We start from the raw sequence: 22587 nt of genomic DNA on the forward strand, positions 1-22587 counted from the left end.
TCTTCCATTTTTTCTATTTTTAAAAGTTTTTTCTATTTTTTCCCAATTTTTAAAAAGATTCTTCTTTTTTTTTTTCCCTATTTTTTCCTATTTTTTTGCTATTTGTTTTTCCAATTTTTTTTTCTGGTTTTGTTTGTTTTTTCCTCTATTTTTCTTGGCTTTCTGTATTTCTTAAAGGCGAAACTTTCCTTGGACCCTGTGTCACTACACTTAATTTTTACAGTTTCAGCTGTGGTTAAAATGAGAGATTTTTAAATTTTGTTGTATTTTTTTTTTTTTAAACCAAGATCTCAAATCAGTTGTGTCCCCATTGAGGTGGTGGAAAATCCCTGGAGGAACGAGCCTGGCTTGTGAGCAGGAGGATTTGGGATCACCTGTGGCTCTCAGGCAGTTGAACTCCTTGGAAATGGATGTTATTATCTTGATTCAGCATTTCTCAGTGCACAAAAATCCCCAGGAGAGTTTAACAGCTTTGAAAATGGGATTAAAACTAAAATTAAATTAAAAAATAATAATTTTCAACTTATTTTAAAGCTGGTAATTGATGTTTTCCTGCCCCCATCCAACCAGAGGCTTCTCTGTAGGTAAAGATGGATTTTGTAACTTGGAAAATCTCTGATTAGTACTTACTTGAGTTGAAAATTCGATGTTGACTGTGTTTAAATTGTTTGGATAAAGCATAATTGCTTTATCTTTTATTATAAATTGCTGTCAGGCCTCTCAGCTCCAGGAGTTTTTCCAGCCCAGCCTGGTGTTCTTTGGCTTTTCCTTTTCCAGGACTTCATCCTGGAGCTTCTCTGGGGGATGCTCAGAATCCAAGGAGAATTTTTAATCCTGAACTCTCACTGAAAATGCTGGATTCCACTGCTGCTTTTTTGGCACTGGGCTGTGCCTGGAGCACAAATTTGGGAATTTCACTTGGAATTGTTGGGGTGCCTGTGCAGCCTTGGCTTCCCACCTGCTCCTCGCCAGGTTTGTTCATCTTGGGGCATAAATCCAATGGAATTTCATGGATTCTTTGCCAGTCTGTGGGTTTGGTGCAGTGTGAGATCCTGAGTGGGTTTTCTCACTCCTTTTTGGATCTGTGTGAGCAGCAGGCGAAGGAAGCAGGTGGCCATCAGGAGGAAGGAGCATTTTGACATTATCTTCCTAGATAATGATGAAAAGATGCAAAGAGGGGCTGAACATGAGTGTTAGTGAAAGATAAACTGGGGAAAAAATAAGGAAAACTCCACATTGTACAACAATATTTGTTACATTTCAATTTTCTCCCTGCTAGGGATAACTGTGATATTCCTCCACACATGAATTGTACATTTAAATCTTAATTTCAGATGGGAATTACCAGAGTTCAAGGGTTCTTTTCCAGCCTGGCTTTCCTTAAGGCTGGAGAGTTTTCCAGCTCTTCTTCCCATTATTGCTTGTCCATGAACTGATCCATGGGAGTGAGGACAAAGGGAAGAACCTGTCTGAAAATCTCACTCCAAGTCACTTTTGGTTTTTTAGAGAAACTCTTTTGATCCTCATGGAAGAGAGAAATGTCAGCTCATTCCTTCTGCCTGATTCCTCTCTCTCCAAACAGAAAGCTCAGCTGGGAAGAGGAGCAGAGGATGGTCCTGGCATTGCCAAAAGTTCTTTTCTGTCTCTGGCTGCACTCGGGGTGATTGGCAGATTATTGGCAGTGGAACCCCAGCCTTTAAGATGAATGATCAGATCTGACTCACACATTTTCCATACTGAAAATGACCTTTGGCAGCAATTTCCTTATGTAAAATATAGACTGGCCTTTTGTATTTAAAAAAGCAAAACAAAACAAAAAACCAGAGGCTAAATATGCAATTCGTTAGTTGATATGTTTATTTTTTAGGAATATTTTCACCCATAATTTGACAGATTATTTAGTAAACTGCATTAAAAATTTCCCAAATATCTGCAGGTTGCATGCATTTAATTTTCTTTTTAGAGATTTGTGTCCAAGAAGAGGCAAATTGCTGCTCCAGTCTCTCCAAGTCCTAATGTTTCTGGGGAAAGGAATATGAGCACAGATGGAAAGTTCTGGGTTTGTGAAACTCCCCCTGACCCCTGGAATATTTTCCTTCCATCTTCCCCCTGAGTACTGGCAGCACTCAAAGTTTCTTCCCTTGGGATCTGAGGGAATATCCAAAGCTTTCCTCCTCCTTCTTTGTGTTTTCTGTGTTTTAGTACAGAAGGAATGGTTAAAGTTCTTTTATCTTCAGAAGGAGAGGGAGCGATTGAAGAAAGGAATTGGAATAATCCAAGGATGCACTTGGCTGTAATGAATTTTAATGGATTTTTGTCAGCTTGGCACAGTATTTTGATTTTATGTAGAATTCCATTTTTAATTTTGTATCCATTCATAACTATATATATATAATATATTATTTATATTATACATATTACATGTTATATATATTTTTATATATATATTATATTTATATATATGTAATCACATTATTTATTTCTAGATAAATCTGAGAACAGGGTATAGAACATCTCACAGGGAAGCAAATTCTTTATCACCCTCCACAAGTCCCTGCCAGGAGGGTGCAGGCAGGTGGGAATTGGGCTCTGCTCCCAGGGAACAGGGACAGGATGAGAGGGAGCAGCCTCAGAATGGACAGCAGGAAGAATTTCAAGCAAATCCATAAAAATGAGCATTCCTAAAACAAAGCAACCCCCCCTAATTCCTTATTTTATGCCAATTTTTAGTGCTAAGGCTTTTTTTTTAATAAGAGCAAAATGCTAAGGACTTTCTAAATGTAATTTTATTGCATTTATCTCTCCAGTTGAAATTAATTATTCAGAGTCTTCATTAAAAAGAAGCTTTGGTAAGTGACATTTTAAACAGGCCTTCAGAAATGATTGCAAGGGAGATGGTGATAAAGAACAGTGTCTGAAAGGAAGTACAAAATACTTGAACATTTGAAACTGGGATGTGAGAACTTGCAGAGGAGCTCTTTGGATAATTTGGGAAACGTAATGAGCACACACACGACGCTGCTGGCCTGGGAGCTGCCACATCTCCTTGTTGTATCAAGTGTTTGGTGAGGTTTTTAAATGTTTGGCACAGAGGAAAGAGATGAGAATTGTCTTTTTTTTTAAACAAAAATGTGTGGGTTTTCCCCCTTGAGCAGGTGACTGGAGTCACCCTAAATCCTGATTCTCCAGAGAACGACAGGAAAGCAACAGAACCCCCCATTTCTTTATTTCTTTCTAAAATCTGAGCTCCACGTGCACGTGAGGAGCACTGGCAGAGCCTGCAATGGTCTGGGATGAGCCAAACATCTTCCAGAGCCTCCCCAGGTCGGAGATCCTTGGATTCCCTGAGGAATCCCATCTGTTTCCAGCAGCACACGCAGGCCCTGGCAGTGGGAGGCAGGGCATCGGAGCCTGGGACTTTTGGAGCCAAAAACTCTGGGGTCAAGCATTTTATTTGTGCCAAAACCAGGATCCATCCATCCTCAGCTCCACGACAGGCCCTTATCTCCCCGTGGTGATGGATAATTTGGCGTTTCAGGCTCACACAGCCACGTGAGTGTTCAAGTGCATGCTCTGCTACAGCTGAAGGAAACGCTGTCACCAGATCGGCTTCGTTTGTGCTTCAGCAATTAGCCAAGGGAAAATAAACGAGCCCCAGTCACGTTTGGGATGTTGGAGCAGTGGAAACAAGAGCGAGCTGTTGACTGTGGGGAGCAGAGGGGAGCTAAACCAACATTTCTCCCTGAGCACAGCAGGAACAGTTGAAGTCTCCAATCCCCCTCTGGAATATTGAGTGATGGTGTGGCAGTAATGTGAATAATCGCTGCAAACAGATCAGGTGCCAGTCTGCATGTGGAGACAGCTGTTTATTTCACATTTCCTTTTGCAGCCCAGTGTAAACTGCATGATGTCTCAAGTTTTCCTTCTCCATTGGCATCAGGAGCGATAAGAGAAACTTTTTGTGGTTTCTCATGCATGAAATGATTTTGGTGTTTGGTTTTAGGGTTTTTAATGTGTGAAATGCACTCAGGTGGTTTAGTCTTGTTTTATTCAGTTACAGTCTGGTCCTGTTTGCTCTGATGCTTCTTGAGCTGCTCATCTCCTCACCCTGGAGGACAACACACACCCTTTAACCATGCTCATCATCCTCTTTTGCAATCAATCCTTTCAGATTCTGTTTTCCTAGGAGTCATCTGCTGAAACTGGTGCATTACCGTGTACAGCGGCCACAGCACCTCTGCAAACGCTGGCGTTCTCCCAGAAGGAATTTGGTGGAGCTGTGATTTACACACTTCCCCCGTGTGTCCTGAATTGATGAATTCCTTATTGCTTCCCCAGGGGTCGTGGACTTTGATATAATTCCATTGGAGCCATCCATCCTCTGGAAAAATCGGAGTGCTCGAGGTGTCAGGCTCGATGGATTGCCGGCGTCAGCAATGTCGGGAGAGGGACGAGGCCCAGAGGCCTCCCTGGATTACTTAAACCAAAAACCTCTTCATGGATTATTTATGATTATTTATAAGTTTTGCTCCTTTACATTCCCGTTCCCTCTGTGCTTTTTTTCTTTTTTGTTTGCAGTGTTGTCCCTCAGACCACAGTGATCCTCAACAACGACCGGCAGAATTCCATCGTGGCCAAGATGGTGGGGCAGGAGGAGCCGCTGAGCAGAGCAGCAGATTCCCTGGAGAACATCCTCAGCAAGTGAGTGACATTCCCTGGAATCCTCCCTCAGTCCCTCCTTGGGCAGGACCAGTTGCAAAGGCAATTTGAAGGGAAAGCAAGGAATGCTCGAGGTAATAACGGGGGAAAGATTGAACCTGGGCTTGGATGGGTTCTCCTGCTTCCCTCTTGATGGGAGAAAACATCCTGGAGGAGCTGGGATTATCTCTGTGTTAAATTAAAGAAGGATTTTTCCATGGATGCACAATCCCTTGGGAGCATGCCAAAATCCTGTATTTAACCAGCTGAAGGAGGACTGTGCAGTCCAAGGAAAACTTGGACTACCTAAAGTGAATTTTAAGCAAGCAGACCTAGGGATTCTGGGTGGAAAATGGTTGTAATTAATATATTTTTATAAATTACTTGGATATTTCTTTTGTTCTGCACACGGGGCCTAGACTTTTCCATTGAAGCAGATGTAGGCAGTTGATACCTAAGATTTTTTCATTCCTTCTGTTGTGACCCAAAGAACACAGTCTTAAGTTGCACCAAGGGAAACATAGGTTGGATGTTAGGAAAAAATACTTTCAAAATATATATTTTCAAAAAAATATATATATAAAATACATAAAAGAATATATTTTCAAAAATATATTCATCTTAGAGGAAGAGTGATAAAGTACTGGACTTGTCTGCTTGAGGAGGTGGTGGAGTCACCATCCCTGGATGTTTTTAACAAAAGACTGGATGTGGCACTCGGTGCCACGATTTAGTTGAGGTGTTTGGGAATGGGTTGAACTCATCTATTCCAGCCTGGTGATTCTGTGTGGTTTTTATTTTGCTGGGTAGCTCCGAGTCCCACAGGAGCAGAGCGGTGTGAAGGAGCGCATTTTATCCAACCCGTTCCTTTTGTCCATTAGCGCTTTCAATCCCCTCACGAGCGCGTGCAGGGCCACCAGCTGAACCCCAAACTCTGGAATTTGGCAGTTCCGTGCTGAGGGGCTCTCTGAGGTGCACGCTGTTCCTTGCAGCGCGGTGCCGGCGCGCCGGCAGAACACCATCGTGGTGAAGGTGCCCGGCCACGACGACAGCCACAACGAGGACGGCGAGAGCGGCTCCGAGGCCAGCGACTCCGTGTCCAACAGCGGCCAGGTGGGCAGCCAGAGCATCGGCAACAACGTCACCCTCATCACCCTCAACTCTGAAGGTATGGCTGCTGCCAAGGCCCTTCTTGGCCTTGTTTGTGCTTTTTGTGTGACCTCAGTACTCCTATGCTTGTAATTGCTGAGGTAACTCAGGCCAGGAGAGCAAGCATCCTAAAGGCCTCGCTGGAAAACCCTCAGCTATCTTGGGAAACCAAGGTTGTCTCCAGAACAAATCCTGTAAACTGGAGGTTTGGCCCATCCAGGGGGGGAATTTCTGGCTCTGCACAGCTCCCTGCCAGGAGGGGACAGCCGGGGGGAACAGGGACAGGAGGAGAGGGAACGGCCTCAGGCTGGGCCAGGGGAAGCTCAGGGTGGACAGCAGCAGGAATTTCCCCATGGAAAGGGGGATCAGGAATTGGAAGTGCCCAGGGAGGGTTGGAGTGCCCATCCCTGGAGGTGTCCCAGGAATTCCTGGATGTGGCACTCGGAGCTCTGGGCTGGGGACAAGGTGGGGACTAGGAACAGGCTGGACTCTGATCCTGGAGTTTTTTTCCAACCTCAATGACTGCAGAATTTTTTCTGCTCTGTCAGCTATGCCAGGAGCAAAGCAGCATCAGGAGAATGTTTGTTGTATAATTCCCTTTCTGCCTTGGCCTGGCACAGATTTGCACAAACGTGGGGTTTGACCCACTGATGTGCATGTAAATTCTGAAGAAACACCCAATCCATTAATGTCTGCAGATCTGATTTGCCTCAGACCTTTGGAATGCTCATCCATTCAAAACCTCTGAGACTGATGAATGCTTGGAGGATCAGATCAGTGACCCCCCCTCCACCTGCCCTTGCCCTTGCACGGGAGGGAATTGCTAAGTGACTTCACCTGCAGGGTGGCACAAATTCAATTATTAATAAAGGAAGAGATGGAGAATAACAGGGCTGGTGTGCAGGGAGAGGCAAAGTCACAGCAGCCCTTGGCTTTCAGCAGCTGGGACAGAATTCCAGGTGACCCTGAGGGGTGCACAGGTAAAACCTGAGGGGCTGAGGATGGAGATCCCAGTCTAGGACTGAGACCAAACACCAGGTGTTCAGGGCAGCTCCACTCTGTCATCCTAGCTCTGGAAAGCAAAACTAAACTGTGTTTAGAGTTGGTTTGATCTGACACCGAGCTCTGGATATTTTCAGGATTTAGGAAATGGATTTCTATAAAGGCACTGTTTTCTCTCTGCTGGTTGCTTTTGTAATAATTTAAAAATTAGTGTTTTTGCCTTTCTATCCCTGAAAAATAATGATACAGGAGCTTTGACCCAGTTCCAGTAATGGTGTAGAACAAGGCTGGGTTTTTTGCTGACTGAACACTGTGACTTCATTTCATGTGTGTTTTAAAGTCCAGTTAATTTTGGCATGCATTTGTTCTTACTGGGAGTTTTGGAGTGCAGCATCTTCTCACTTGAAACACAGCAGTGCATTTTATTTAATTGTGAACATTTTAATTAGGCTTAAAAACAGTGAGCTTTGGACTATGCAGAGCAAAGAGCACAGGAAGAGCTTTTTTAATTTCACTGAAACTTTTGGAGCAGGAGAGCCATTAAGTGTTACACACTAAACATGAGGAAATTTCTTTTATAATGGTTTATTTTATAATGGTTTATTCTATAATGGTTGCATGGGATGGATGTAATGGCCCAATGTTATTTTTCTTTTCAGTTTTCACACACTGCACATGCACCTTCATGGTGGTAAGAGCAGGAAAAGTTATTTTGAGACTCTTTTCCTGTGCTTTCCAGAGTTCTTGTGCATTTTTCAAGTTCTAAAGATTCTGAATTGGATTTCCCTAAAATGCTGCAGCTGGTCTTTACTGTCCTCCTTGCAAGGAACTTCATTTGTGAATCAGTTCTTAGGGCCTTCATAGCTCTGAAGACACTGAATCACAGAATGGTTTGGGTGGGAAGAGACCTTAAAGCTCTTCCAATTCCAGCCCTGACAACTTCCACAATCCCAGGTTGCTCCAAGCCCTGTCCAGCCTGGCCTTGAGCACTTCCAGGGATCCAGAGGCAGCCACAGCTCCTCTGGGAATTCCATTCCAGGGTCTCCTCAACTTCACAGGGAGGAATTCCTTCCCAATATCCCATTTAACCCCGGTTTGAAACCATTCCCTGTGTCCTGTCCCTCCAGTTTCTGATGCAGAGTTGGAAATGTGTGTTTTTGGAGCAGAGAAGGGGAGACTGCTCTGCACTGGGTGTTAATTAAGGGATGACTGATGATGTTTTTTCCAGAGAGAGCTCCTCAGTCACGTCTTGTCTCCTCAGCTTGGCATCTGAAGCAGTCATTTGATAATGGCAGCATTAAACAGCACTCAGGATTTGCTTTCCAAATGGGAATCCAAGCAGCTCTTTGTCCATGGCCCAGACTTATCTGTGCACAGGATTTTCCAGCTCAGGGCAGGATCAGATCTCACACGTGGGATGAGCACTTGGAGCTCTTTCCTGCCAAACTCCTCAGGACACTGAGAAGGAGCTGGAGCAGAACAGGAGTGAACCTTTTGTACCCTAAAACAAAATGATGTGAAGACACTGATGAGGCTTCAGGACTTGTGAAAGCCAAAGAAAATTATAAAAATTGAATTGCTTTGGGGTTATTTGTTTTTTTTTTTTTTCCAATTATTAGGAGCCAGCAGTTGAATTTCTTGCAGGTGTCTGCCACAGGGATATTTGGAGTTAACACTGGCCCACCTCTACCCAAATATAACAAAGACGTGTTAAACAAGGAAAAAAGGGCAAAACCCAAATTAGAAATCTGATTTTCTGACATGAAACACATTTTCCAAGGTTTTATAGTGCCCTTTGAGTCCATGGATTTTCATTTGCTCAATTTTATTTGGATCTTTTTTTATCTGAACTTTTTATCTGATTGCATTCTACCATGAGTCATTAAATAAGGGAATCTCTCTTGGATTTCACCAAAACTGAGGTTTATTCTTAACAAACAAGTGACCTTACTGATGTTGTGCTGAGGCTTAAGAACCTGTGGCTGTTCCCAAAATATCTCCTGGTCCTGGATCCACAGGGTCTTGGGAGTGAGCTGGGGCTGGGTCTCCTTCAGCCACAGCCTTTGTGTGCTGTGGAAGGTTTACCTGGAGCACGAGATTCTTCTGGATTTAAACGGAAACAGGGCAGGGTTAGGTGGGATACTGGGTAGGAAATCCTCCCTGTGAGGTTTGGGGAGGCCCTGGAATCGATTTCCCAGAGAAGACTTAAAAAAAATTATTAAATGTGATTTACTGTGGCTGCCCCTGGATCCCTGGAGGTGTCCCAGGCCAGGCTGGACAGGGCTTGGAGCAACCTGGAATAGTGGAAGGTGTCAGGGCTGGAACTGGATAATCTCCAATGTCCCTTCCAACCCAAAACATTCCATGGTTCTGGGATTTTTCTTTGATATTCACAAGGAAATGAAACCTTTCTTTCCCCCCAGAAGGAAGAGTCAAGTGAAGAGCTCCAGCTCTGTGCCCAGGCCATGGGTGTTGTTCCTTAGCCACAATTCCCAGGGTCTGAACTGCATTTTGTGCTGGAGGAGCTTTTGCTGAATGTGACTTTAAAGCTCTTTAACCTTTTTTTTTTTTAGCACAGCCCCACTGCTGGATCTGGAGGTGTCCCTCCCTTCCACAGAACTTAATGATTTTTAATTAATAAAGTCAGTGCTCTGGGGTCTCTGCCAATTAATCACTGCCCCTGTGAACTCTTGCTAATGGACAGGAGCTCATTAAAAGATCACAGAATCACGGAATGGTTTGGCTTGGAAGGGACCTTGAAGCCCATCCTGTTCCAACCCTCCACATGATGCTGGTGTTGAATCTTCTATACATCAGCCAAAACGTTATTTAATTTCTCTAGAAATGGAGGTTTATTTTTGTAGGTTGGGATTTGTTTTTTTGGGGTTCATTTTAATTTTTTAAAGATTAATTCATCTTTCTGCCTCTCTGCACCTACTAGTCTTTTGCTGCCACTGCCAACTTTGCACCCAGCCTTGAGAGTAAAATAAACACAACTTCTTGGAGCGCTGGAACATGTTAATTCCAGCCTTTCTGTGGGCAGGTGTTTCCTTTTGTTTTCCCTAGTTTTAAAGGAATGACTGACAGCTCCTGGGGAGAGAGCAGAGCCTGGCTTTGCTTTTAGGCTCCCATGTCAGTATATCCCGATGGAAAAATGTAACAGCTCAGTGTTTGTCACTTCCCTGGGTGGGAGAGCACGTCCAGAGCAGCCCCTGTCTGGTTTTTGTTCTCTTGACAGGGCTTTTCTTGCTGCTGACCCCAAACTGGCTCCTCCTGTTCCCAGAGAAATCCTCGTTTGCGCGGCAGCCCCCGGCACGTCCCGAGCAGGGATGGGTGGTCAGCTGTGCTGGGAGGAAAAAGAAATGCAGTACAAAGGGTCAAAACCAGCACTGAAAAGCAAACTGGGCTGAGTAGAATGGAGATAAAGGCCAATTTTGTGATGCTGAAAAAAGAGCATTGAAGAGGAGCTGGAAATTGGTGTGTTGTGGAAATGAGGCTGTTGGTGCAGAGAGGGACAAAGCTGACTTTGTGCACTGGAAGGAGAAGTGACCAGGAGAAATGATATTTACTGTAAAAAAGGCAAGGAGGCACCTTTCCCCTTGAAGGGCAGCAGGAAAATTCATAGAATCAGAAGATGGTTGGGGTTGGAAGGGAACTCTGGGATCACCCAGCCCGAGGCAGGGGCACCTGGAGCAGGAGGAACACAGCCAGGTGGGTTTGGGATGCCTCCAGAGAGGGACACTCCACCTTGGGCAGCCATGCCAGGGAATGAAATTCTTCCTCAGTTAATGACAGAAAAATGGGGCAAAACGAGAAGGTGTGTGATGAGCTGAGCTCCAGATGAGTGTGTGCAGCTGAAGGGTGTTCTTTGAGTGTTCTCTTCCTCCCCAGCTCACATTTCCTGAGTTTTTGGAAGTCTTTAAGGAGCAGCAGCAGCAGCAGGGTATGGCAGTGCTGGGTGTGAGTCTGGCTTTTACAGTGCATGCCCAGATTTCACCCAGGTACCACCTGTGAAGCCTGAGGATACTCCTAAAGAACCATTCCACGTGCATTACAGAATGTTTGGGTGCTGGGAGCCTCCAGTGATCCAGGTTTAGTCAATAGTGTTTATGTATTTCATTGCTCAGAGAGAATTTCCATTCTGTTTTCTCCTTCCTTATCCATTCTCCTCCACATCACACCAGAGCTCAGGGCATTTGTGCCTCACTCAGAACCAGCCCTGGATTTTCCTCTTTCCACCTGATTTTTGGGTGCCAATCCTGTACTTTCTCCCTACAAAGTGCCAGATGTGTTGGCAGCCTGGCAGGAATGATTTTTTGATCTAAAATAAGGAATAATTCAGCTTTTTTTGCCCTCACGGAGCTGCAGTGGTTTCATGGTTAACTTCAGTCATGCTTAATGCAAAATGGTTATAAAATAAATTCCCTTTCTGTTGAAACTTTGAAAGCAGGAGGAAAATGCAAGAGATAATTTAGTGGGGGGATTGTGGTCATAGGTCAGAATAACAAGATAATGTCTTTTTTTCCAGGCTGAGAGCAATAAAAGAACAGTTGCATGTGGTAAAAACAGTATGTTCTGGACTCTGTGCCAGCAGAAAAAAGAGAGGATTTTGCAAATTGAACAAAATCTTTAGTTCATGTAGGTTAACAACATTTGTTAGAAAAGTCTGCAGGCAAAAGGTGTTCCATAAAGAGTAGAAATTCCTGTACCCAGCAGCAATCCTGTGAGCTGTAAGGCTGTGATAGGCTGGAGGATAATTTATTCAGGCTTCCTAGAATTTCTTTGAAAAACGTACACATTGATCCAGAGATGGTTTTGCTTCGCCAGATCTGCCCAAATTTTTCTAAGCCAGTCCATTTATCTTGAGGAACAGCCTGTTGTTTTCCCTGATAATGGTAACCAGACTTGTGGTGAGGCCAGACACAGTGGCATGCAAAACAAGGCACAACTCATCCAAACCACTTTATTTTTCAGATGGCACCTGGTACTGGGAGCAGAAAGCAGCCAGTGTGACCTATCCTGGCTCAGGATAAAAAGGAAAGGATCAAATTAAAAAAGAAAAAATAAAAAAAAAAATACAAGCAATTTGCAAGTGAATAAAAATATATTCAGGACAGAGCATGAAGTTCTGATTTCAGCAGAAAAAAGTTTGAGGGATGAGTTGCTACATACATCAACAATAAATAGTTTTCCTTGCAAGTTGCTGAGTATGAGGAAGGAATTATTCCTTGTGAGGGTGGGCAGGCCCTGGCACAGGATGCTGAGAGGAGCTGGGGCTGCCCCTGGATCCCTGGAAGTGTCCAAGGCCAGGCTGGATGGGGCTTGGAGCAGCCTGGGATGGTGGAAGTTGTCCCTGCCCATGGCAGGGGTGGAGGAGATGATCTTTAAGGTTCCTTCCAGCCCAAACCATTCCCTGCTTGTGTGGCTCTGGTGTTGCTGATAATCTGCTGCTCGCAGTGATAAATCAGGATTGCACAATCCAACGTTTGCCTCATCCTGTCGTTACTCAGCCCTGACATGTGGGGTGACTCAAGCCAAAGGTCGTGCTGGAAAAGCAGTTTGGAGTGTTTGGAGTTGCTTTTATGTTATATTTTATTGAGTTCTTCTGGCTGGTAGTGGGATAAACTCCAGTGCAGGGTTTGGAAATGCAGATTCTGCTCACTGTTTGACCTGAGCTCTGCCACCTTGTTTGGGACTTGGAAGAGTTATGGAAACCAGGAATTTGGGCTTAGTCTGTATCACAAAAGTCTGCTCTAAGATCACTTAATGAAGGAAAAGTCATGAATGCAATTGTAACTGAATGTTGTTCACAATAAATTACTGTAAAGCTCTCTGTGGAAGGGCTGAGTGACCCTTCAGTCAGCAAACCTTGTTTTAACTCCACAGACTTGAGCAAACATGGAAATCAAATCCAAATGGTCCATGTCAGTGGACACTGAAATATTGCTGGAGTGTTTAATACCCAGCTCCTGATAGCAGTGTGAGGAATTCTGGAATGTCTGGAATGGGGGTCTCATCCTTGGCCATGTGTTCCATCCTCCACTTGAGGTGGGATTGGTCCTGAGCTCTGTTCCAGTTTCTGCTCAGTCTTAAATCCATCAACTTTTGGCATTGTCTGCACAGGTTAATTGAAGTGAGGGCATAGTATTCTTTTGAATTTAAATAATTCATTTAATTAAATCCCTAGTATTTTTTTTTTCCCTCTCCCTGAGAAACTGGGAAAGAAAAAACCTTCTTAATATTCTTAAAGCTTCTTAATATATTAAGTGTGTGATAGTCTTGTATTTGAATAAGAGGGAAGATGATTAGTGATTGATTAATTATCTTTCTGCTGGGCCTGTTCCTTGGGAAACTATTACTTAGAAATTAATGTAGCCAGTAAATGTGAGGAAAAACCCAAATTTTGTTTGGGATCTCTGGTTACATCCTAGATGATTGTCGTTGCTTGATGTGCTCCTTATAAATGGTTGAACCACTTAGTGTTCACTATTGATTATAATTCCTTAAGTCTGTCATTTTGCTTAGCCTTGTTTTAATCTCATGGGTTTGGGGTAAGGGAAAAGCTGTTGGCTGCTTGAAATTTGCTGTGCTTTGAGAATATCCCAGAGCTGCAGTAACTCTGGGGATGAGAGCCCTGGGCCCAGAGTGGTTTCTCAATAAAAGAGGTCTCTGTGAGTGTGTTGGACACCTGGACTGGCTGCAGCAGCTCCTGTGTAGGCCAGGAGGTGAAGGACAATAATAATTTTTGGTCACTGTTGGGGTGAATTTGGGTTTCGATGCCGCGATCCCGCTGCACTCAGCTGGGAATCTCATGGAATCTCACGGACGCCGCGGAGCAAACTGGGGGGAGACGACTTTCTTGGCCATCTCCCAAGCCTGCCTCCTTGCTCAGCCTTTCCCCAACGTGTGTTTCAGAGGATTACCCCAACGGGACGTGGCTGGGCGACGAGAACAACCCCGAGATGCGCGTGCGCTGCCCCATCACGCCCGCCGACATGCTGCACATCAGCACCAACTGCCGCACGGCCGAGAAGATGGCCCTGACCCTGCTGGATTACCTCTTCCACAGGGAGATCCAGGCCATCTCCAACCTCTCGGGCCAGGGGAAGCATGGCAAGAAGCAGCTGGATCCTCTCATGATCTACGGGATTCGCTGTGAGTTTTAGCGTGCGGATACGGATGCGTTAAACGGTGTTGGAAGAGTGTGTTTGATGTGGGGTGAGATGTCCTGGTGCCTTTTGTTTATGGGGAAGGTTTAGGGGTTTTTAGGAAGAAATCCTAATGGGGTGGTTGATTTCAGTTGGTGGGTATTCACCAGAAATTCCTCAGTCTTTTATTCTGAATTCTGACTTCTTTGTGAGTGTAGTAAATATTGTAGAAATAATAAGTAACACAAATTTCAATACTGTTCAAGTGCTCAAACCAGCATGGTCTTGAACCGTAGTTTTTGACTTCCCATTTATGTCTCTTTTTTCAAAAGACTTGCTGAGGTTGTGATGGGGAAAGTTGGCAGTCTCAGGATCATAAAATCTGTGGATTCACAGCAGGAACGCACAGGATGCCGATGGATTTCTGTCTGCTCCATGTGCTCCATGTGCCTTTGGTCTATTTAAGCTGTTATGGAGCTGTCAACTGATGCTATTTGTGTTAAAGGCACGATATTTGTTAATTTGAAAGGAATCAAATGTGGTTTCATATAGAACAAAGGCACAGCCACTGGTTTGAAATGAAAAGAGGAATCTGGACGTGAGCATCATGTTCTGGTGTAGTGAATACACTGAGGGCAGCCAAATCTGCTCCCTGTGCTTAATTTCCAATAAAATAGCAGAACCAGGATTTTGGGAGAAGTTTCTTCTGCCAGGTGGTGGTTGAGCACTGGAATCAGGGAATCACAGCCCTGAGGCTTCCAGAGCTCCAGGAGTGCTTGGAGGGACAGGCTGGGATTGTTGGGGTGTCTGTGCAGGCCCAGGAGTGATTCTTGAGCTGGATTTTAATAAACCAGGAGGTCTTGTTGGTACGAGATTCTTTCTAGTCACATTTTGGGTAGGTTAGCAGTGGATCTGGAGAGGGAATAATTTGTTCTGCTGCTGGTGAGTTTTGTATGGAGTTGGCAATTTGAAACTCCAGGTAAGGCTTAAGAACAGGTCAGCAAGGGATTGTTTGGGGTGGGGTTTGAAGAAGTGGCTGTGTGATGGTTACAGGGAAGGGAATGGTGTTTGATGATGGCAGGAAACACCTAACCCTAACCCATAACATTCCTGTTATCTGCTGTTGTTTCCAGTGGTTTTCAGGCTATTTTTGGGGAAATTGAAAACCAGATCTAACCCACTCAGCTGACTGCATTTGGGCAATTTTTGCTTCATTATTTACCTGAAGCAGAAGACTTCAGGCTTCTTTTACAAACACATTAAATCTGTATTTTTAAGAGAGCTGCTAATTCAAATTAATGCTGACCTCCAAAGCCTTTTTGTCTGCCGATCTCATCAGTCTCAATGATGTTGCTATTAAAACACGGATTTTTGTTAAGAGCTTTTAGAAACACTAAGAAATGGATCTTATTCCAGTGTTAAAGCAATTCCCAGGCAGTTCTTTTCCCATCCCTTAAATGTGAGAGCACAAATCCCACGGGTCAGTTTGTAAGTGGTTGTGGAGAAGATGAGATGTTTGCCAGTGTGAGCATGGGGAAGGAATGTGTCCATGTGACCCAAAGTACTCAGGATGATGTCATTTCTGTGAGGCATTCTGACCAGGAAGAAACTGGATTGTGGAAGTGATCCCTGCAGCTGGAGAAGGTCTGGGATGGCCCAGATGTGAGAGCAGGGGATCGTGAGCAGCAATCAGTGTCTGATTTTGATGGCATGAGCACAGTTGGGGATCCAGGTATCTGAAACAACTTCATTCCTTCCTCCTGTTGGCTGGGGTATTGTTTTCTTTTGGGAGCCAGGCCATAAAAAAGCAGGGATTTCTGGAAAAAATAGACCCTGTGTGGATCTGGCCAGAGAAGACTGGTTTGGGCAGTGAAATGATGATGGTTCTGGGGATTTGCTCCCGGCAAGGACAAAGAATCCTGTGGCAACCAGCAAAGAAAACACACGAGAACTTGATGGAGCAGCAAATGTAACAGTGAGAACAGTGGTTCAGAAATGATGATTTCACTTAATAACCTCGTATGTCATCACTGGAAGTGATTAAGTGGGAGTGGAATTGGATTCCAGCAGCCTGGTGAGGAATGTGGAGCGCTCAGCTCTGGAGGATGTGCCCGTGCTCAGCTCAGTGGCAGAGCTCCTGCTGGGTTTGTGTGAGCCATGATCCCATCCCTGTATTCCACCCTGCCATCCCATATCCCCTTTCCCAGTCCACACACATCTGCCTTGCATCCCTGAAGTGTTCTCCCAGAAAATCACCCCAAAGCCGAGTTTCCCTGGCCTGGGAACCCCTCAGTGCTGGTCCCTGCAGTGGGGTTTGCTTCTGCTCTGAGCAATCCTGCTTTGATGACTTAATTCAGACAGAAATGAAAAATCCAATGTCATCGGCCTGGCCTGTGCCAATCACAGCCAGAGGAGCCCAAGGAAATAGAAAGGATTTTATTTTTCTTTTTGTTTCAAGTTTCTTGCAGTTTGTCAGTGGAAATATATTCCATCCCCCTTTTTTTCTTTGTTTTTTCTATAAGAAAAACACCAAGCAAATCTGTATTTAATAGAGAAAGTATTTTGTGTAATATGCAGAAAGTATAGAAAATGAAGAGCTGTGTGTTTATTAAAAATTCTTGATTCTCTGCACAGGGTTTACCACAAGAAGAGAGGAAAGTTGATCTTTGGAAGTTTAAATTTTCACTTGTGGTAGGAATTTGCTTGTGGGGTGGCAGTGGTACTGAGGAGAGTTTTTGGGCAAGAAACCAGAATGATTTAAGCACAATCTCTGTCATTGAATAGCTCATTACCTCAGCCCTGCTAAAAATGGAGACTTTAGCTGGTGAAATATGATCCAAGAACATCCTCAGTTGTAATTTTCTTTGCCTAACAGAAAATACAGGTTTAGCTCTTTGGAGATTTTACAACAATTTCCATGAGTGAGTTGGAAAAAAACAGATTCTCAAATTCAGAATTTTGCAGTTATAAGAAATGGTGTAATAGAAAAGATGATTTTCTGTGGCATGCTGGAAAAAATGGAGTGGGGATTTCTGAACCTCAGAAAAGAAAATTTACCAGTAGTTCTTATTCTTCAAAATAATCAAAGTAACTAAATGAAAACAAAATTATATTAGTTACTTTAATATGTATTTATATATACACATATTTTATATATTATTGTGTGTAACTTTGTGTGTTATTTCCGTGCGAGCCTCTTGCTCTGCACATGGGTTTTTGCAGACTCTCACCAATCATTTTTCCACTTTTTTGTCAGTTCTGGTTAATTATTCCAAGAGGATGGAAGCTCAGAACCTGCAAATTTAATGCAGAATTTGTGGTTGGGTGGAGGAAGGAGATCCAAACTCATGAATTGCATTAAGGGGAAGCTGTGTCCTTGTGTTATTGGACCTCAAAATTCCAGTTTTGGCTCCAGACAGCATCTGTTGCTCAGGGAATTATTTATGCACGTGGAGATAACTCTCTTGTTAGGGACAGGATTGTTGCTGGAAAAAAAACCAACTCAAAAACATAAATCCCCCACCCAAACCCTCCATTGCTCACAGAGGGGAGGAAAAGGTGGGGAACAATTTGGGTGAATTTTCCCATCTGCTTCCAAGATTTTCATGGAGTGACTTTTCCCCTTTCCCTTTAATTTCATCCAGAATACATTCCTGTCTCCTAAATACCATAAAACAAAGCTCTAGCTGAGAATACCTAATGATAAAATCTGATTTTTAACTCTGAATGATGCATTTTCTGCTTCAAATGCCAAACAACTTCACTTTTTAAGACACAAAAACGCGACACAGAAAGAAATCCCTCATCAAAGCTTGGTGTTCCTGTTATATAAAACATTGCTTCCAGTAGGGATGGGAGCACTTTTCCTACTGCAGGAGTTGAAAGAGATGTTAATACACTCTGAAAGGAGTTGTGTCCTCAGCAGAGGCCAAATGGAATTAAACACTGGCTCTGCTTCCCAAAAATCCACACACCAGCTCTGGAGCTGCAGCCCACACATGGCTGCTTAATAGGAAACACATTTGGCTGTGGAATTGATGTCGGTGGGATGAGTTTATGTATGAAGAAATATAAATATAAATATTCCTGCCCCAGCCCAGGCAGGTTGGGCCGGTTGAAGCTGCCACTGGTGGCGTGGAAAACGTGTGGGGAGCTCGGCACTGCTGCTCCAGCTCTTCGTGGAGAGTTTGAGCTTAATAACAACACAGGATAAACAGCAGCTAGATCACATTTCTGTCCTTCCCGGGGATTATCCTGCTTGGAAATACTGGAGGAAGGGCAGGAAGTTCTCATGGATGAGCTGAGCTCGGATGTTTCTCCAGCAGAGCGTCGGTTTTGTGGGATACTCCAGGCTGGTGCTGTTTTATGGGATGCTTATCATAGAACCCTGGAATGGTTTGGGCTGTGGGCACCAATTATTTAGATTTATATTTTAAAGATCCAGTGCCACCCCCTGCCATGGGCAGGGACACCTTCCCCTATCCCAGGCTGCTCCAAGCCCCATCCAGCCTGGCCTTGGGCACTTCCAGGGATCCAGGGACAGCCACAGCTGCTCTGGGAATCCATTCCAGGGCCTCCAGGGAATGATTCCTTCCCAAAATCCCACCTAACCCTGCCCCTGGCAGTGGGAATCCATTCCTCCATTCCCTGTGTCCTGTCCCTCCAGACCCTTGGAAATTGTCTTTCTCCAGCTTCTGTCTCCCTTCAGGTGCCCTAAACAACCACTGCAGGTACTGAGGTCATCCATTATAAATACAGAATGTCATCACTATTCTCTGTTCTTCTTCTTTCTGCTTCTTCTTTCTTCTACTTTCCCACTTCCAAAACCCATTTTTATTACTGCATTTTTATTAACTCTACCAATTTTTCCTTTTTCCTCATTTCCTTCCTAATATTTGTACCTATTTTTTGGATTTTCCTTTAATTTCCTGTTTGTAATTTTGAGCTTCTCGTGTCTCATTTCTGAATATTCCACAAGTTCCTGCCTCTTGGGGTATTGAATAACATCCCATGGTTTAAAAGTGTGACACCTACACGCCACAATCCTGAACATCAGCAGCTGGAGAGGTGCATCCAAACCCTGGATTCTGTCTGGAGACTGCTGGAGAGCCTGAAGAAAAATGATCCAAATTGGCATTTTGTCCCATGCCTTTAACATTTCATCAGCACCAGAAATTGATGGATTTCTGTGATTTGAATATTGGTAATTGTTGTTTCAATCCCTCCCCAGCTCCCTCAGGAATCAGCCACGGATACTCTGGAGGTTTGGGACAGTGGCAGAGCTCAACCCAGGAATTTCCTGAGGCTCCCTGATGCTGAACCCATCTGCTGTTTCCTCGTGCTATAGGATAGCAACTCCTCTTCCCAGCTCTGGTAGCCTGAACAGGAGTCCTGTGGTTTGTGCCTGATGGATGAGCTAATCCTGTGGTCCCTGGAAATAATTTTTGCCAGCATTTTCTTCTCCCAGTGCTAAATACCGCAGGCTGTAGTTCTTGGGAAGCAAAGACTGACTTTGGGCTGTTCCTGTGGTGTTATCACAGAAGCCTGGAATTGTTTGCTTTGGAAGGGACTGAAATGTGTCCTTGGCAGCCCCTGGATGGGCAGGGATGCTCTGCTCCAGCCCAGGTGCTCAGCTTCCATGCTGGGGGACATTTCTGCTCCCCTGCTGCCTGAAGGGGAGGATCCGCTGGAGGGTTGAGGGTTGAGTTTGCCCAATTCTGCAGCAGCAAATGAGGGGATTGAACAGGTCCTGCTGAGCTTTGGCTGGTCAGAACCTGGGCTCTGAGCCCTTCCTGTGGCTCTGCTCCCCCTGCAAGGCTGGGCTTTGCTGGGAGGCCACCAGTGGCCACCTGGTAGGGACAAAACTCAGGACAAAACTCAGGAGAAGCTGCGGAGCTGTTGAACTCTCTCCTCCTCAGGAGCAAAGTCTGAGATCTCAGCACATCTTTAAAAAGCCAGAAGTGAAAGAAATCCTTTCTGTTGGGCTTTTCTCCTCTCTGAAGAGCCTGAATTCCTGCTGGCAGGGCCTGGTGCTGCTGCTGCTCTCCCGTTTGTCTCCCTCAGAGCTGCAGGAGTCTGGCTCCAGCTCCTCAGAGCTGCTGCTTTGGGAATCAATTAAATGCTGCCACATGCAGGGCACTGATAACCTCTTTTGAGGCCAGGCAAGAAGATAATGGGAGAACCCATTGAGTTTATCTCAGCACCACAGTTCTCATCCACGGCATCAATGCTGGCCTTGCTTTCAGCTGGAACTCGCTGCTGCCTGCAGTTTGCTTCTTTCCTGAGCACTTCTCTTGATTTCAATTATTTTCCTGGCCAGTCCCTGTTAATAAACTAAAAAAAAAAAGGCAGTAATTTTGGGGAAAGAAAATAAATTGTGTGTTTTCTCTCCCCTCCTCACACTTCTCTCATTGTCCTTGCGTTACACAAGTGAGGAATTCAGTTTTCCACTCCTGGAGAAGCAGCAGTGGAGGCTGTCAGTCCCTGCTGATGTGGGATGTGCTGTCAGGCACTTGTGAGTCCTGGGCTCTCCAGAAAACACAGAATGGATGTATGAGCTCACTTGGACCATCTGTTTCCACGCTCCTTCCACCCCTCAGTGCTTTTCCCTTTTGGCCAGACTTAGTTCAAGTACGTGCTGAAGCGTGCGGGTCTGCACTGCTGGAGAGGCAGCTAAAACCTAGTGTGAGCCTGGGGATATAAAACCAGCTTTTTTAGGGGCTTTAAGTGCTGTTTCAGGAGTGTGTAAAGAAAAAAATGGCAAGTTGGGTAGCTCAAAAATAGTTTTGTTTTATAATATTTGAATAGTTTGGAAAAAAACTTCTTTGGGAAGGTTTCTGCTGAAGCTGTTGTCTTCTCTTTTAAAAATGGGGGATAAAATAGGAATAAATGTAGGATTTTTTTTTTTTTTAATTTTTAAATGATGGAAAAAAGTAGAAGCAAATGCCATTTGTCCAATGTCATCACTCTGGTGTAACCTGGGACCTGGAGTAGAGAACAGGAAGAGTTTTCTCTTTCCAGATTATAAACCCTCTGTTTGGTCCAGAATTATTTTCTTGTTGGGTTGATTAATTAATTTCTAATAATTGTCCTCAGGTTATTAAACAGCTGTGGAGGTTCTGTCACCATCAGGAAAGGGATTGAAGGATCCCTCTGGGAATTCTGTATGGCCACTGCTGTAACACGTGGAATTCCAGGAACATCACAAATACCCTGTTCCTGCAGGGATTAATTAATTCTGCAGGGATTAATTAATTCATTCACCTGCCCCCATCCCCCAGCCCCTCTCTGCTCCTGCAGCTCCATAATCTTTGGGAGCACTCGGTGTGTCCTGTGGGGAGCTGGGATGGAAGCAAACCCAGGAACAGATAAAAATCCGTCTTTTCCTGCCACGCTGGGAATTTGACACCCCACTAGATGGCAATATTTGAATGCTGATGGTTCCTTCCATAAATCAGAATAAAGCAGGTTCTGCTTGCTGTAAAATAGGTAAAAATAGCCTGGCTGCTTTTCCAGAGGGGTGCTGAGGTGTGACTGAGTGTAGGAGCTCGCCTGCTCTGGAATGGGGGATTCCTTGCTGGAATTTGGAGATTATAGATCCTAATTAACATTAATTTTTCATTTTTAAAACTTCTGGAAAGGTTCTTTTAATTGGAAGAACAAAGACCTTTAAAATAACTTAAATTTTCATGTCTCCTCTGAATCTGTGACTTGTTAAAGATGAACTATTCGGACAAATATCCTCAATAAATATTAATGAACAGAGTAATGACTTGGTGGGTGAATTTGCCTTCCCTCCTCCCTCTCCAAGTTCCCAACAGCTCCTCCTGTCTTTTTTTTGGACGTGCTGGATGAGAGCAATGCCATGGAAAGGGATTTTTTGGTGTCAGGGTGGATTTTCCAGGTGTGTGACACTGGAGGAGCCTCCAAGGCTCTGTGGTCCCTCCCCTCCTGCATCCCAAACCGAAACATCAATTATTTAGAGGGGAGAAGTGTCTGTCAGCTGTGGACATCATCCCCCCTTTTTGCTTTGCCAAACAAGGAAACAATTCCTGTTTTCCAACCATTTCAATATGGGCAAGCCCTGGATGAGTTTGGAGAATCAAAGCCTGGAAGCTCAAGGAGGAATTCCAGAGGTGCTTCAGTTTTTCCTCTGCTCCCTCAGTGTTTAGAGCAGCAGATTTTGCTGTCATGTGCTCTTGGTTTAATCAAAAAGACTCCAAATGTATGACCCTGCTGAGAAAAAATGAATTTTTGGAGCCAAAGCCCCAAAAAATCCACCCTTTCTCTTCTCTGAGCCTTTGTTTCCTGTAGGATCCATCATAATCCTGTCCATTCAAAAGGATTCTGTCCATCACTTTATGATGAATTCCCCATCCTGGTGCTTTTCTTTAAGTTTTAAAAATTAGAGGGAATTGGAAAATGAAGGAGCAGTCACCCAAATCTGCTTAGATTGTGTATTTAATAAAAATATATTTGTGTTTATATATTTAATAAAATATATATTTAATATTTAATATATTTAATATTTAATAGAAATATACATTGTGTTTATGTGGCTGTTAGTTTTGCACTTTCCCAAATCTTTCCA

The 22587-nt window shown here is 44.2% G+C and overlaps 1 protein-coding gene across 5 annotated transcripts in view; it reads left to right on the plus strand.

Moving 5' to 3' along the window:
• Positions 1–22587, plus strand: part of BANP (BTG3 associated nuclear protein) — a 109366-nt gene that overhangs the window by 21327 nt on the left and 65452 nt on the right. For all 5 annotated transcript variants that reach the window (XM_086847204.1, XM_086847207.1, XM_086847205.1 and 2 more), the window contains exons 5-7: positions 4579–4701; positions 5691–5866; positions 13765–14004. In XM_086847204.1, the coding sequence (XP_086703330.1) occupies positions 4579–4701; positions 5691–5866; positions 13765–14004 (539 nt within the window). The remainder of the gene's footprint in view (positions 1–4578; positions 4702–5690; positions 5867–13764; positions 14005–22587) is intronic.

The sequence above is a fragment of the Cyanistes caeruleus genome, chromosome 12 (genome assembly GCF_971803275.1).
Source record: "Cyanistes caeruleus chromosome 12, bCyaCae1.hap1.1, whole genome shotgun sequence".
NCBI classification, from domain to species: domain Eukaryota; kingdom Metazoa; phylum Chordata; class Aves; order Passeriformes; family Paridae; genus Cyanistes; species Cyanistes caeruleus.